The 15,000-nt window shown below is 47.4% G+C and overlaps 1 protein-coding gene across 1 annotated transcript in view; it reads left to right on the top strand.

The window, feature by feature from the left end:
- The window catches only part of mdga2a (MAM domain containing glycosylphosphatidylinositol anchor 2a), a 31,554-nt gene that overhangs the window by 9,418 nt on the left and 7,136 nt on the right, over window positions 1–15,000 (top strand). Inside the window, 10 exon segments of the mRNA XM_068600098.1 lie at window positions 1,348–1,522; window positions 3,275–3,471; window positions 3,610–3,742; window positions 5,120–5,392; window positions 7,488–7,802; window positions 8,016–8,324; window positions 10,877–11,149; window positions 12,812–12,934; window positions 12,937–12,959; window positions 14,298–14,475. Coding sequence (XP_068456199.1) covers window positions 1,348–1,522; window positions 3,275–3,471; window positions 3,610–3,742; window positions 5,120–5,392; window positions 7,488–7,802; window positions 8,016–8,324; window positions 10,877–11,149; window positions 12,812–12,934; window positions 12,937–12,959; window positions 14,298–14,475 — 1,999 coding nt within the window.

Genomic DNA, 15,000 nt, shown 5'->3' with positions numbered 1-15,000 from the left:
CTGTTGAGTAAATAAATAAATACATCTATAAATAAATATGTATTCAAGAACATTAATAAATAATATATACATTAATAAATGCATGTATTGTAAATATATATGAATATTTATATAAGTTAAGTTAAATAATGTATTTCTCCGTCATGATGATGATGAAGATGAGGTCTTTTCCTTCTTCATCCCTTAAATAGTTAAAAAGGTGAAACTATAAAGATTTGACTGATATAGATGAGTCTTCCTCCTCTTCCTCCTCTTCCTCCTGAACACAGTGGACACAAACCAGCATTTTGTAATAACAATAACACATTTACAGTTTCCTGCATGTTGAGCAGACCTGAACGCATCATCAGCATCTTCATCATCTTCATCACCTTCTTCATCATCGCTCTTATTTCTTCTTCTTTGGTCTCCGTGCTGTCAGTCTGTTGAGGCTATAAATAGATCAGCTGCTGGCTCAGTCTGAATCTACACACACACACACACACACACACACACACACACACACACACACACACACACACACACTCTGCGTCACTGCAGAGCTCAGCTTCTGCATTTTCATTTCTTCCTCCTCTTCATCACTTTTCTCTTCGTCTCAGTTTCTTCACATTTGAATTTGTTGTTTTACTGAAATCACGATTTTATTAGTTTTCTTGAGAAATGTATTTTCATCTTTCATAACCGCCGACGATCAAGAGAACAGGAAGTTCAGTGAAAGTCAAAGCAGTAATTTAAATGTATTTGTAATAATTAAAATATTCACATTCATGAACACACATTCTCATTATTGCGTTCTTTTTTTCTCAAACATTGTTTTAAAACTTTTAAAATATCACAAACCTGACGTTAGAGACAGAGTAAGGAGAGTTATAAAGTTATGTATATATAAATATATATACATATTTATATCGATGTATATATAAATATTTATGTATATACATATACATATATATGTATATACATATATATATATATATGAATTTATATATATATATGAATGTATATATATATATTTATACCATTGTCAGTTTCTCTGACTAATGATTAATCAGTAATTAAAAACGAAAAGGACAAAAGAGATGGATGATGATGATGATGATGATGAAGGACACAAAAGGACAAATGTTATTCTGACCAACAGATGCTGAATGAGGACAAATGTGAACTGCACACACACGATTAATCTGCAGTCTGGCATCCACTCACCACTCTGTGTGACACACACACACACACACACACACACACACACACACACACACACACACACACACAGTTGTCGGGTATGTTTCCCTGACCTAAACCAGTGTTAAACTGGTTACCAGTCTAACCAGTCTCCCCCCCGTGCAGGTCCGGTGGACGAAGTCGGCGGGCGGCGCCTCGGACCGGCCGGGCGACGCAGCGCTGCTCAACGAGACGCTGAAGATCAGCAACATCAGCCGCCACCAGGGGGGGCGCTACTACTGCAAGGCTGACAACGGGCTGGGGGCGCCCGCCATGCGGTCCGTACGGGTCGACGTCTACTGTGAGCACACGGGCTAACATGGGCTAGCTTAGCATTAATATCGGAGACCGGGTGCAGTTAGCTGAGCATAAACACTGGAAACAGATGGATACAGTTAGCTTAGCATAACGACTGGAAACAGATGGTTCCTCCTCTGAGAGAGAACTGGTTTCATTCCTAGTTTACCTCCCTTGTGGTCTCACCTCCTTGTGTCTTTACCTTCTTGTGTCCTCACTTCCTTGTGTCCTCACATCCTTGTGTCCTCACCTTGTGTCCTTACCTTCTTGTGTTGTCACTTCCTTGTGTCCTTACCTCCTTGTGACCAGCTTGTGTCTTTACCTTACTTGTGTCCTCACGTGCTTCTGTCCTCATGTGCTTGTGTCCTCACCTCCTTGTGTCCTTACTTCTCAGGCTGGTTCTTTCTGATAGTTGTTGATGGAGTTCTGTTTATAGTTTTCAGCTGGGATGCACACCATCCCGGTAGCCCCAGTAATATCAGTAGTCCCAGTAGTCCCAGTAGTCCCGGTAGTCACAGTAGTCTTGGTAGTCCCAGTAGTCCCAATAGTCCCAGTAGTCCCAATAGTCCCGGTAGTCCCAATAGTCCCGGTAGTCCCGGTAGTCCCAGTAGTCCCAGTAGTCCCAGTAGTCCCGGTAGTCCCAGTCGTCCCGGTGGTCCCGGTAGTCCTAGTAGTCCCAATAGTCCCGGTAGTCCCAGTAGTCCCAGTAGTACCAATAGTCCCAGTAGTACCAACAGTCCCAGTAGGTTTGGTAGTCCCAGTAGTCCCGGCAGTCCCAATAGTCCCGGTAGTCCCAGTTGTCCCAATAGTCCCGGTAGTCCCAATAGTTCCGGCAGTCCCAATAGTCCCGGTAGTCCCAATAGTCCCGGTAGTCCCAATAGTTCCGGCAGTCCCAATAGTTCCGGTAATCCCAGTAGTCCCAGTAGTACCAATAGTCCCAGTAGCCCCGGTAGTCCCAGTAGTACCAACAGTCCCAGTAGGTTTGGTAGTCCCAGTAGTCCCGGCAGTCCCAATAGTCCCGGTAGTCCCAGTTGTCCCAATAGTCCCGGTAGTCCCAATAGTTCCGGCAGTCCCAATAGTCCCGGTAGTCCCAATAGTCCCGGTAGTCCCAATAGTTCCGGCAGTCCCAATAGTTCCGGTAGTCCCAGTAGTCCCAATAGTCCCGGTAGTCCCGATAGTCCCGGTAGTCACAGTAGTCCCAGTGGTCAGAGTAGTCGCAGTAGTCTCGGTGGTCCCAGTAGTCCCAGTAGTCCCAGTAGTCCCGGTAGTCCCAGTAGTCCCGGTAGCTACATTAGTCCCAGTGGTCCCGGTAGTCCCGGTAGTCACAATAGTCACAGTAGTTCCTGAATTTCCCTTTGAGGATCAACAAAGTAATTATCTATCTATCTATCTAGTCCCAGTAGTCCCAGTAGTCCCGGTAATCCCAGTACAGAGCTGTCCTGTCGCTCCAGCGTCTCACAGAGAACCAGCGAGCTGAGAGCCGTTGTGTAACAGCCTGAACATCCCGGAGCGTGCTTCTTACTAGATTACAGCGATTTAAGTGGTACCTGAACACATCGTGTCTGAGTGCTGCCTTCAGGGCCCCGAGGCTTTCACAGCAAACTGGTCCTGGTGCGTTCAGGGAACAGTAACAGAACAGTAGATGTTATTTATGTTGACGTGGACATATATATATATATATATATATATATATATATATATATATATATATATATATATATATATATATATATAACAGAACACGATCCCCCCACAGACCTGGACCAGCCGGTGATCTCGGTGCACCAGAGCGTGGGCGAGGCGAAGGAGCAGTTCTACTCGGAGCGCACGGTGTTCCTGCGCTGCGAAGCCGAGTCCAACCCACCGGTCCTGTACCGCTGGAGGAGAGGAGGACGCGACCTCACACAGGGCTCTGACGCCGGGGTGGAGATCTACGAGCCCTTCTTCACCCAGGTGAGGAGGAGGAGGAGGAGGATTTATTTCTATTTCTATTTAATTTGATAATTTAAAAATGTGCAACTTTTTAGTTTGAGAATTTATGAAATATTTATTGTGTGTGTGTGTGTCTGTGTGTGTGTGTGTGCGTTGCAGGGGGAGACAAAGATCTTGAAGCTGAAGAATCTCCGTCCTCAGGATTACGCCAGCTACACCTGCACCTCCTCCGTCAGGAGCGTCTGCGGCATCGGAGACAAGAGTGCTCACTTCAGTCTGAACAACAGGACAGGTAACCCACACACACACACACACACACACACACAGACACACACACACACACACACACACACACACACAGATACACACACACGCACACACACAGACACACACACACAAACACACACACACACACACACAAACAAACATACGCACGCACACAGACATACACACAGACACACACACACAGATACACGCACACACACGCACACACACAGACACACACACAAACACACACACACACACACACACACATACACACACACTCAGTCTGGACCTTGAGCTTCAGAGTCCCCACAATGTAGGGTGTGTCCACAGGTCCCCACTACGTCATGAATATAACACACACACACACACCCTCAGCTTCACTGAGTGACAGGAAGAATTTAATGTGAATAATTGTCATATTTTCTCACATATCTTCTGGTTTCTGTTTCTTTCTATAATTTAGTTTTTAAATGAAACTAAATGGCATTTTAACATTTGAGGGTTTTGGACATCTTTATCATCTTTATTCCACTTATTTTACGTGTGAAAGGAATGAAACTCACTGATAATCACTAATAATCAAATCAGCAATATAGTCTTTACGTATGACATAGTTAAAAGGAATAAATCAAGATGTGAGAGACTTAACGCTTGGTTTTCTTCCTCCTTTGCGTTTCTGATTTCATGTTTCTTTCATCTGCACCTGGATGTACATGATGAATAAGTCATGCTGCTCTCTGCGGCTCCTGACCTGTACAGTAGATCCCTCCGCTTCGCCCCAGTGGCTGATGGGATTTACACGATGTCAGCTTAACAGAGGTCGACTCGGCTATTTTTACCTCCCTGCTTATTATTTCTGCATTCGGCGGCTTTTTCTGCAGCTTTTATTTCCTTCTGAATCCGAGAGCTTTGAAACCGGCGATGGATTATTTACACATGAAGACTTATTGAAACCTCATGAATGTGACACATGTTAACATCGGTTTAATCTCCTCACAGAACACTCAGAATCATCCGCTCGCAGATTTAACATCATGACAGATGGAAGTCATTCATGAATACTCATTCAGAAGCTTTTTCCACGATTGATTGAAGAAAACAATTCAGATTTATTTCTGCTACTGAAGGTGCTTTAATGTTTTTAGGTATTACTGATTATTTAACATATAAATATATATGATATAATAATATATTAATATAACAATATAAATCAATGGGACAAAGTGGAGTTGATTATTGATGAAGTGACACCTCCTCCTCTTCCTCCTCCTCTTCCTCCTCCTTCCCCTCATGCTCCTCTTCCTCTTCCTCCTCTTTCTCATCCTCCTCCTCCTCCTCCTCCCCCTCTCCCCCCTCCTCCTCTTCCCCCTCCTCCTTCCTCCTCCTCCTCCTCCTCCTCCAGCTCCTCCCTCCGTGAAGCTCCTGCTGGACGACCCCCTGGTGGTGAACCCTGGAGAGACCATCACTCTGGTGTGCGTGCCCTCCGGCGGGGACCCGCCCCCCTCCCTGGAGTGGGTGAGGCCCGGAGGGGAGGAGCTCCCGAAGAGGAGCGTCGTCAACGGCGGCACGCTGACCGTCCCCGCCGTCACCGTGGAGGACGGCGGCGTCTACAGCTGCGTGGCGTCCAACAACGTGGGAAACCCCGCCAGGAAGTCCACCACCATCCTGGTCCGAGGTACGAGTCCAACGACACGGCTCGCTTTAAAGAAGGACCTGTTCACAGTCCTTTAGTCGAGCGGTGAGGAAGAGGAGGAGGTGATGGAGGAGGAAGATGGGTGTAGAGTTCTCTGCAGAAAAAAGTTTTCTGGGTCATGAAGGTTTTCTCCACATCTCATGGTCTTCCTCAGCCTTCACTGACGTGTGTGTGTGTGTGTGCGTGTGTGTGTGTTACTTTCATGTGTGAGGGGCTGCATCCACCTCTAGTTACGCAACAGACCTTTAACTGACGCAGTGACACACACACACACACACACACAGACACACACTGGGTTTTGTTCTGAGGCGTTCTTGCTTTAATCTTAATGAACAAGGACAATCAGCTGCTCGCCTCTCAAACTGAAGCTATTTATACACACACACACACACACACACACACACACACACACACACACATATACATACACATAAATATATATGTATATACATGTATATATGTATATATCCTGATGAATCTCATGAAAACTGCTCCTCTCGTTTCATTGGTTCAGCAACACGAGGCTCCTCCTCTTGCTGCTCCCTGATTGGTGGAATCGTTCCCGAGCTCTTGACTGGACGTGACGTTCATTTCATGGATCAGATTCATGATGAAGACGCCAGGTGCTGCCAGTCGGTGAAGCCCCGTGATTGGCTGAGCTGAGGTCACATGACCTCCGCTGACAGCAGCAGCTGGTCGCTGCGGATTAAATCAACAAATGGTTTCGGCATAATGAAGCTCCATTTGGACGGATTAGTTTCTGTAACGATTCATAGAAACAATACGGACCGGCTGCAGGGCCACTGGCTCTGACCCGCCGGACCTGACCCTCTTCACAAAATGAATATGCATTTATTCATGTTAGACTTTAGATGTCATTTCTGAATCTCTTTGCCTCTTTAATGAAGCATTAAAGTGTGCTGCTGTTCTAGTGCCCCCTGTGGACTAAAGAGGTAGTGTTGGTTCTAGTGCCCCCTGTGGACTAAAGAGGTAGTGTTGGTTCTGGTGCCCCCTGTGGACTAAAGAGGTAGTGTTGGTTCTAGTGCCCCCTGTGGACTAAAGAGGTAGTGTTGGTTCTAGTGCCCCCTGTGGACTAAAGAGGTAGTGTTGGTTCTAGTGCCCCCTGTGGACTAAAGAGGTAGTGTTGGTTCTGGTGCCCCCTGTGGACTAAAGAGGTAGTGTTGGTTCTGGTGCCCCCTGTGGACTAAAGAGGTAGTGTTGGTTCTAGTGCCCCCTGTGGACTAAAGAGGTAGTGTTGGTTCTAGTGCCCCCTGTGGACTAAAGAGGTAGTGTTGGTTCTAGTGCCCCCTGTGGACTAAAGAGGTAGTGTTGGTTCTGGTGCCCCCTGTGGACTAAAGAGGTAGTGTTGGTTCTGGTGCCCCCTGTGGACTAAAGAGGTAGTGTTGGTTCTATCGCCCCCTGTGGACTAAAGAGGTAGTGTTGGTTCTAGTGCCCCCTGTGGACTAAAGCGGTAGTGTTGGTTCTAGTGCCCCCTGTGGACTAAAGAGGTAGTGTTGGTTCTAGTGCCCCCTGTGGACTAAAGAGGTAGTGTTGGTTCTAGTGCCCCCTGTGGACTAAAGAGGTAGTGTTGGTTCTAGTGCCCCCTGTGGACTAAAGAGGTAGTGTTGGTTCTAGTGCCCCCTGTGGACTAAAGAGGTAGTGTTGGTTCTAGTGCCCCCTGTGGACTAAAGAGGTAGTGTTGGTTCTGGTGCCCCCTGTGGACTAAAGAGGTAGTGTTGGTTCTGGTGCCCCCTGTGGACTAAAGAGGTAGTGTTGGTTCTAGTGCCCCCTGTGGACTAAAGAGGTAGTGTTGGTTCTGGTGCCCCCTGTGGACTAAGGTGGTAGTGTCTCTCAGTAGCAGGGTCTGATCAGGGTCTAGTCGATGGTGGACTGGACTCTGCTGGACTCTGAGCTGAAGGAGGTTCTGGTGAACCTGCATGTGTTCATCTGGTTTCACCAGAACCCGACCCGGTGGCTCCAATGAGGAACTCTGTATTCATCCCCTCATTTATTCACTTTGTGGACATGAGGTCATGGTCTCTGTCTCTAGATTCAGGTCTATCTCCGCCCCCCTCAGGTCTCCGTAAAGGCCGGTTTTGGATCACGCCGGACCCGTACCACAACGACGACCACATCCAGATTGGCCGCGAGGTGAAGGTGAGCTGCCAGGTGGAGGCCACGCCCCCCGAGGAGCTGCAGTTTGATTGGCTGAAGAACGGCCGTCCAATCAAGAGCTCGGAGCGCATGGTGCTCACGCAGGGCGGAGGCTCCGCCCACCTCGACATCATCGACCTAAAGTTCACCGACTTCGGGACCTACACCTGCGTGGCCTCGCTCAGGGAGGGGGGCACGCCCGAGATCAGCATCGATGTCAACATCTCCTCCACCACAGGTCGCTTATATTTAACTAACATTTAATATTCATTGCATCTTTAACATTTAGTTGCTTCATAAATTTAATTCAAATAATTAATGAGATATAGTATAAAACTGTCATCAATCAATCCAGTTCTGAAACCGCTGATTGGATGACGACAGGTGGCTCCGCCCCCTCGGCTCCCGTGCTGCGCTCTCATTGGTTGATGCCGCTGTGCTCTGCCCGCAGTTCCCCCGGAGCTGTCCGTCCCCAGGGGGCGCTCTCACCTGGTGGCCCAGGAGGGCGACACCGTGGACCTGCAGTGTCTGGTGTCCGGGAAACCCAAACCCATCCTGCTGTGGTCCCGGCTGGAGGAGGGCGGGGCGGCGGCGCCGGTTCTGATGCCGGACGGCTCGGAGCAGACGGAGAGCTACGACGGCGTCCTGAGGATCAACAACGTCACCAGAGAGTCCGGAGGGACCTTCTGCTGCCGGACCAGCCAGTACAACGGGTTCAACGTGAAGCCCAGGGAGGCGCTGATCCAGCTGGTGGTGCAGTGTGGGTACACCTGCACACACCTGCACACACCTGCACACAACGGGACACACCTGCACACACCTGCACACACCTGCACACAACGGGACACACCTGCACACACCTAGATACACCTGCACAACGTACACAAACACAACGTATATAAACACAACGTACATAAACACAACGTACATAAACACAACGTACATAAACACAACGTACACAAACACAACGTACACAAACACAACGTACACAAACACAACGTACACAAACATAAACACAACGTACACAAAGACAACGTACATAAACACAGCACACACAAACACAACGGACTCATCAACATGTTAATCACGTCCACATTCAGGTGAAAGCTTACGAGCGTTTCAGATGTTTTGGATTTACTTGAACATTAATCCCTGGCAGCCTGGTGGGTTTTTATTGGATTACGGGACGGCGGTGACGGGACGCCGACACGCACACAATGCCTCCTCCTGCGTCTCCTCCTCCTGCGTCTCCTCCTCCTGCGTCTCCTCCTCCTGCGTCTCCTCCTCCTGCGTCTCCTCCTCCTCAGAGCAGAGAGGAGGTGCAGGAGGAGGAGGGTTAGCCACAGAGCTGAGGGAGCTGCTTCCATGTGATGACCCGACCACATGACCTCAAACACACCGCACACGTCTCATGTTGTGTGTCTCATGTTGTGTGTACACGTCTCATGTTGTGTGTACACGTCTCATGTTGTGTGTACACGTCTCATGTTGTGTGTCTCATGTTGTGTGTCTCATGTTGTGTGTACGTGTCTCATGTTGTGTGTACGTGTCTCATGTTGTGTGTCTCATGTTGTGTGTACGTGTCTCATGTTGTGTGTACACGTCTCATGTTGTGTGTCTCATGTTGTGTGTACATGTCTCATGTTGTGTGTCTCATGTTGTGTGTACATGTCTCATGTTGTGTGTGTCTCATGTTGTGTGTACATGTCTCATGTTGTGTGTCTCATGTTGTGTGTACACGTCTCATGTTATGTGTCTCATGTTGTGTGTACATGTCTCATGTTGTGTGTACGTGTCTCATGTTGTGTGTACATGTCTCATGTTGTGTGTCTCATGTTGTGTGTACGTGTCTCATGTTGTGTGTACATGTCTCATGTTGTGTGTGTCTCATGTTGTGTGTACGTGTCTCATGTTGTGTGTATGTGTCTCATGTTGTGTGTACATGTCTCATGTTGTGTGTACGTGTCTCATGTTGTGTGTACATGTCTCATGTTGTGTGTCTCATGTTGTGTGTACATGTCTCATGTTGTGTGTACGTGTCTCATGTTGTGTGTGTCTCATGTTGTGTGTACGTGTCTCATGTTGTGTGTATGTGTCTCATGTTGTGTGTACATGTCTCATGTTATGTGTACGTGTCTCATGTTGTGTGTACGTGTCTCATGTTGTGTGTCTCATGTTGTGTGTACATGTCTCATGTTGTGTGTGTCTCATGTCTCATGTTGTGTGTACGTGTCTCATGTTGTGTGTCTCATGTTGTGTGTACATGTCTCATGTTGTGTGTGTCTCATGTCTCGTGTACAGGCCTCATGTTCTGAGGATGATGAAGAAGTTCTCCCTCTCTGGTTGTTATGTTTCTTCATCAGAAGTAATATCAGGAAGTCGCCTCCAGAGAGGACGTTAATCTGTGAAGTGACACCTGGAACAGAAATCTTCAGAAGAAGTTCTGCTGAAGGGATTTAAAACGACAGATCCGGCGCTGCCTTTGTGCCCTTTAGCTCCAGTCTGACTTTACACATTTCAAACACTTTAAGAGGTTTAAGGTCATCTTAGAAGCTCCTTCAAAGTGAAGTGAGGGAGCAGGAAGTGACGCGCAGACATTTAAATCTAGTCGCCTTCAGTCTGGATTTATTCTGACGTATTATTTATTTCTTCACTTTAATACTGCGACTATTAAACTGAACTTTCAGGTCAGTTCAGGTCCAACAAGATGTGTTAAAATACACTCAAAGGATTAAACATTGAAATGTTTTAACTTGATTTAGATTTTAAACTTTAGAGAAAGACGATACTGATGTCTGTAATACTTGAGATCTAAAGAAAATCTCTGGTTCTTTAAAGTGCAGCCGTAGCTGCATTCTCTCTCCTGACCACCAGGGGGCGACTCCTCTGGTTGTATAGAAGTCTATGCTTCATGTGTTAAAGCTGCATTCTCTCTCCTGACCACCAGGGGGCGACTCCTCTGGTTGTATAGAAGTCTATGCTTCATGTGTTAAAGCTGCATTCTCTCTCCTGACCACCAGGGGGCGACTCCTCTGGTTGTATAGAAGTCTATGCTTCATGTGTTAAAGCTGCATTCTCTCTCCTGACCACCAGGGGGCGACTCCTCTGGTTGTATAGAAGTCTATGCTTCATGTGTTAAACAGACCATAAAGCAGGGGATGCTTTAGGGCGGGGCTACAAGGTGATTGATTGTTTTTTTTGGGGACCATGAACCAACGATACAACCAGAGGAGTCGCCCCCTGATGGACATCAGAGAGAATGCAGCTAGACTCAAAATGTCGTCTCTCACTTCCTGTCTCGGCCTCCAACAGTCCCGCCCGTCGTGGAGCCGGTGTACACGGAGGTGCGTCAGGCGCTCAGCCGGGCGTTCAGCCTCACCTGCCGCCTGCTGCGCGCTCACCCGGCGCGCCTCCTGCGGTACGAGTGGAAGCTGGGCTCGCGCCTCCTCACCGTGGGCCAGTTCAGCGACCAGCGGGACGACACCAGCTACCTGGTCAAAGCTCTGAACCGGGAGGGGTACGGCGAGTACACCTGTGACATCACCAACGAGGCCGGGGCGGGGCGCTGCACCTTCCTGGTCACAGGTGAGTCGGCGTGACTGGTGCATGATGGGACGCGGTGTGAAAGGTTGGGTTTCCTGCTTCCGGACCAGACTGTGTTCTCTGAGTCGTAGCCGGTGGAGTTGAAGTCGTTCAGATGAGCTGTTTCTAAAGTGTTTACATCTGGAGGACGATGAACACGACGAGTAATTAGAGTTCATGTTCATCATGTGCTGGCAGACCGAAGCAGAGGATCACAGAGCTTCCTCGGGGGACTCGAATGTGTCATAAATGATAACAACCTGCAGCTTCAGGGAACCTTCAGATCCTGTAAAACAACAAAGACTTTAGTGGAGATTAGAGCGCTGCTCAGGTCTCACTTCAGGTGTTTCATCACCAACAGGAAGTCTTCCTCTTTGATGTTTGCACTCCGGCTGCGTCGCGTTGCTCTGAATGCTCTGCATCGCTTCAAGGCTTCATGACGTTTTATTCCCTTAGCGGAGACTTGTGGAATATTCTTTAAAATCACCTGTAGACCTCTAGAGGAGGTGCTGGTATTGAGTGTAAACCTCTAGAGGAGGTACTGGTATTGGGTTTAGACCTCTAGAGGAGGTGCTGGTATTGGGTTTAGACCTCTAGAGGAGGTGCTGGTATTGAGTGTAGACCTCTAGAGGAGGTGCTGGTATTGGGTTTAGACCTCTAGAGGAGGTGCTGGTATTGGGTTTAGACCTCTAGAGGAGGTGCTGGTATTGCGTTTAGACCTCTAGAGGAGGTGCTGGTATTGAGTAGATCTCTAGAGGAGGTGCTGGTATTGGGTTTAGACCTCTAGAGGAGGTGCTGGTATTGCGTTTAGACCTCTAGAGGAGGTGCTGGTATTGAGTAGATCTCTAGAGGAGGTGCTGGTATTGGGTTTAGACCTCTAGAGGAGGTGCTGGTATTGAGTAGATCTCTAGAGGAGGTGCTGGTATTGGGTTTAGACCTCTAGAGGAGGTGCTGGTATTGGGTTTAGACCTCTAGAGGAGGTGCTGGTATTGGGTTTAGACCTCTAGAGGAGGTGCTGGTATTGGGTTTAGACCTCCAGAGGAGGTGCTGGTATTGGGTTTAGACCTCTAGAGGAGGTGCTGGTATTGGGTTTAGACCTCCAGAGGAGGTGCTGGTATTGGGTTTAGACCTCTAGAGGAGGTGCTGGTATTGGGTTTAGACCTCCAGAGGAGGTGCTGGTATTGGGTTTAGACCTCTAGAGGAGGTGCTGGTATTGGTTTTAGACCTCTAGAGGAGGTGCTGGTATTGGGTTTAGACCTCTAGAGGAGGTGCTGGTATTGGGTTTAGACCTCTAGAGGAGGTGCTGGTATTGGGTTTAGACCTCCAGAGGAGGTGCTGGTATTGGGTTTAGACCTCCAGAGGAGGTGCTGGTATTGGGTTTAGACCTCTAGAGGAGGTGCTGGTATTGGGTTTAGACCTCTAGAGGAGGTGCTGGTATTGGGTTTAGACCTCTAGAGGAGGTGCTGGTATTGGGTTTAGACCTCTAGAGGAGGTGCTGGTATTGGGTTTAGACCTCTAGAGGAGGTGCTGTGCTTCAGGTGGTTCCGCTCTGGTTGGGTCCAGTATCTTCACAGGGTTAAGCTAACCTTGAAGATACTGGCCGCCTGCCGGTGACCTTGGGCGTGGTGGTGTGACCTTGGTGTGACCTCTGACCCCTGCCCTCAGGGAAGGCCTTCGCTCCAGAGTTCTACTACGACACCGTGGGCGCTCTGTGGCAGAACCGGCCTCGGGTCTACGGCTTCCGGCTGCAGTGGACCCAGATGGAGCCCAACGCTGTGGACCGGATCCTGGCTACCGCCTGGGCATCCGCCAGGTCAGCTGGTCCTCCTTGTTCTTATTATTATTGTTCTTCTTCTTCTTCTTCTTCTTCTTCTTCTTAGTTATTATCATCATTATTAGTTATTATGGTCAGGGTTCTTCTGGTCATGGAGAACCTTAAACAGTTATTTCCAGGCCTGGAAGAGCGATCCATGAAAAACAAGATAAACCAACAAAGTCCTGTAAATGTGTCATATTCATGTGTTCATGTGTTCATTGAGTTATAATAATGAATCTGCTTTTAAAAGAAAGAGGCTCTAAATATCAGCAGCATCCATACAGGCATCTATATGAATGTTTATTCTTTTAATAAACTATTGTCTCTCATTCATTTGAGTCATTTAAGGTTTACTGTATGCTTTGAATCCTCATTGTTAGTTTAAATATATATATATATATATATATATATATATATATATATATATATATATATATATATACATCTATCTATCTATCTATCTATCTATCTATCTATATATATATATATATATATATATATATATATATATATATATATATATATATATATATATATATATTCTACATGTTATAAGTATAAAATGTGTTGCTGAGTCTGGACCTGCAGATTCAGTCTGCTTTAGAGAATAAGGAGGAAGAGGAGGAGGAAGAGGAGGGTTTGTTGCCATGGCAACCTGCCTGCCTTTTCATTCATACAGAGCTGCTGAGTGCTGCAGAGAGAGAGAGAGAGAGAGAGAGAGAGAGAGACAGAGAGAGAGAGTGAGAGAGAGAGAGAGAGAGAGAGAGAGAGAGAGAGAGACAGAGAGAGAGAGAGAGAGAGAGAGAGAGAGAGAGACAGAGAGAGAGAGAGAGAGAGAGAGAGAGAGAGAGACAGAGAGAGAGAGTGAGAGAGAGAGAGAGAGAGAGAGAGACAGAGAGAGAGAGAGAGAGAGAGAGAGAGAGAGAGAGAGAGAGAGAGAGACAGAGAGAGAGAGAGAGAGAGAGAGAGAGAGAGAGAGAGAGCTGATTGGACATAAAATGATAAGAAGAAGACGACAATGATGATGCAGAGACTGGAGAGAAAAATAAGGACAAGAACAAGTTTAGAGGAGAAAGAGGAGGAAGAGGAGGTGTTGAAAGGAGCATGAAGTTGTTTCATGGTCCACACGTTCTCCTCGTGTCACTGTGGGTTCCCTCCACATGAAATGTGCTCCAGACCACATCGTGGGGACCTGAGAACACGCTGCGGTCCCCACAAGGTCACTCTGAAGGGGAAAGGTCCCCGTAGCGCCCTCACTGTGTGTGTGTGTGTGTGTGTGTGTGTGTGTGTGTGTGTGTGTGTGTGTGTGTGTGTGTGTGCGTGTGTGTGTGTCAGATGAGTCAGTCCCAATGGTGGAAGCAGGAAATCCCCATGGAGGGCTCCGTCCAGAAGGGGGAGCTGTTGACCTACAACCTGACGGAGCTCATCAAGCCGGAGTCCTACCTGGTCCGCCTCACGCCCATCACCCGCTACGGGGAGGGGGACGCCACGGAGCGCGTCATCACCTACAGCGGTACGCTTCCACTGCTTTCATTCACTCAGCAGCAACACAGAGGAATGCAATATACACATCATAATATTAATGATAAGAATCATAAATACGTTGGGGGAGGACAGCAGCTGCTGATCTAAGATGTTAGCCCACTGTGACCATGCTAGCACTAATTAGCTCCTCTATGTTATTATTATTTCAGTTATTAAGCTTGCAACATAACAAAAAAGAAGAAATCAGTCTGTTCATTAGTAATTCAAACAGAAGTGTTTTGATCTGTTTATTTAATGCCGTCTTCTGCATCTCTTCATATGTATTTATTTTAAAAACCAATAAAACGCTGTCAAAACAAGAGAACAAAAAGAAACAAGCCGTCATTTAGGAATCCTGACGGGAATACAAATAAAAAACAACTGCAGAGAAACGTCAAATAAAAACAACATAAACCCACAACAACACAACGAGTGTGTTTGTGTGTGAGTGAGTGAGTGTGTCTGTGTGAGCGTGTGTATGTGTGCGTCAAACCTGCTGCAGTACCGTTTCCGT

The sequence above is a fragment of the Clinocottus analis genome, unplaced genomic scaffold (genome assembly GCF_023055335.1).
Source record: "Clinocottus analis isolate CAN_PGR_092001 unplaced genomic scaffold, fCliAna1.0.p SCAF_5, whole genome shotgun sequence".
Classification (NCBI taxonomy): Eukaryota; Metazoa; Chordata; class Actinopteri; order Perciformes; family Cottidae; genus Clinocottus; species Clinocottus analis.
This window is presented reverse-complemented; position numbering and strand designations above follow the sequence as displayed.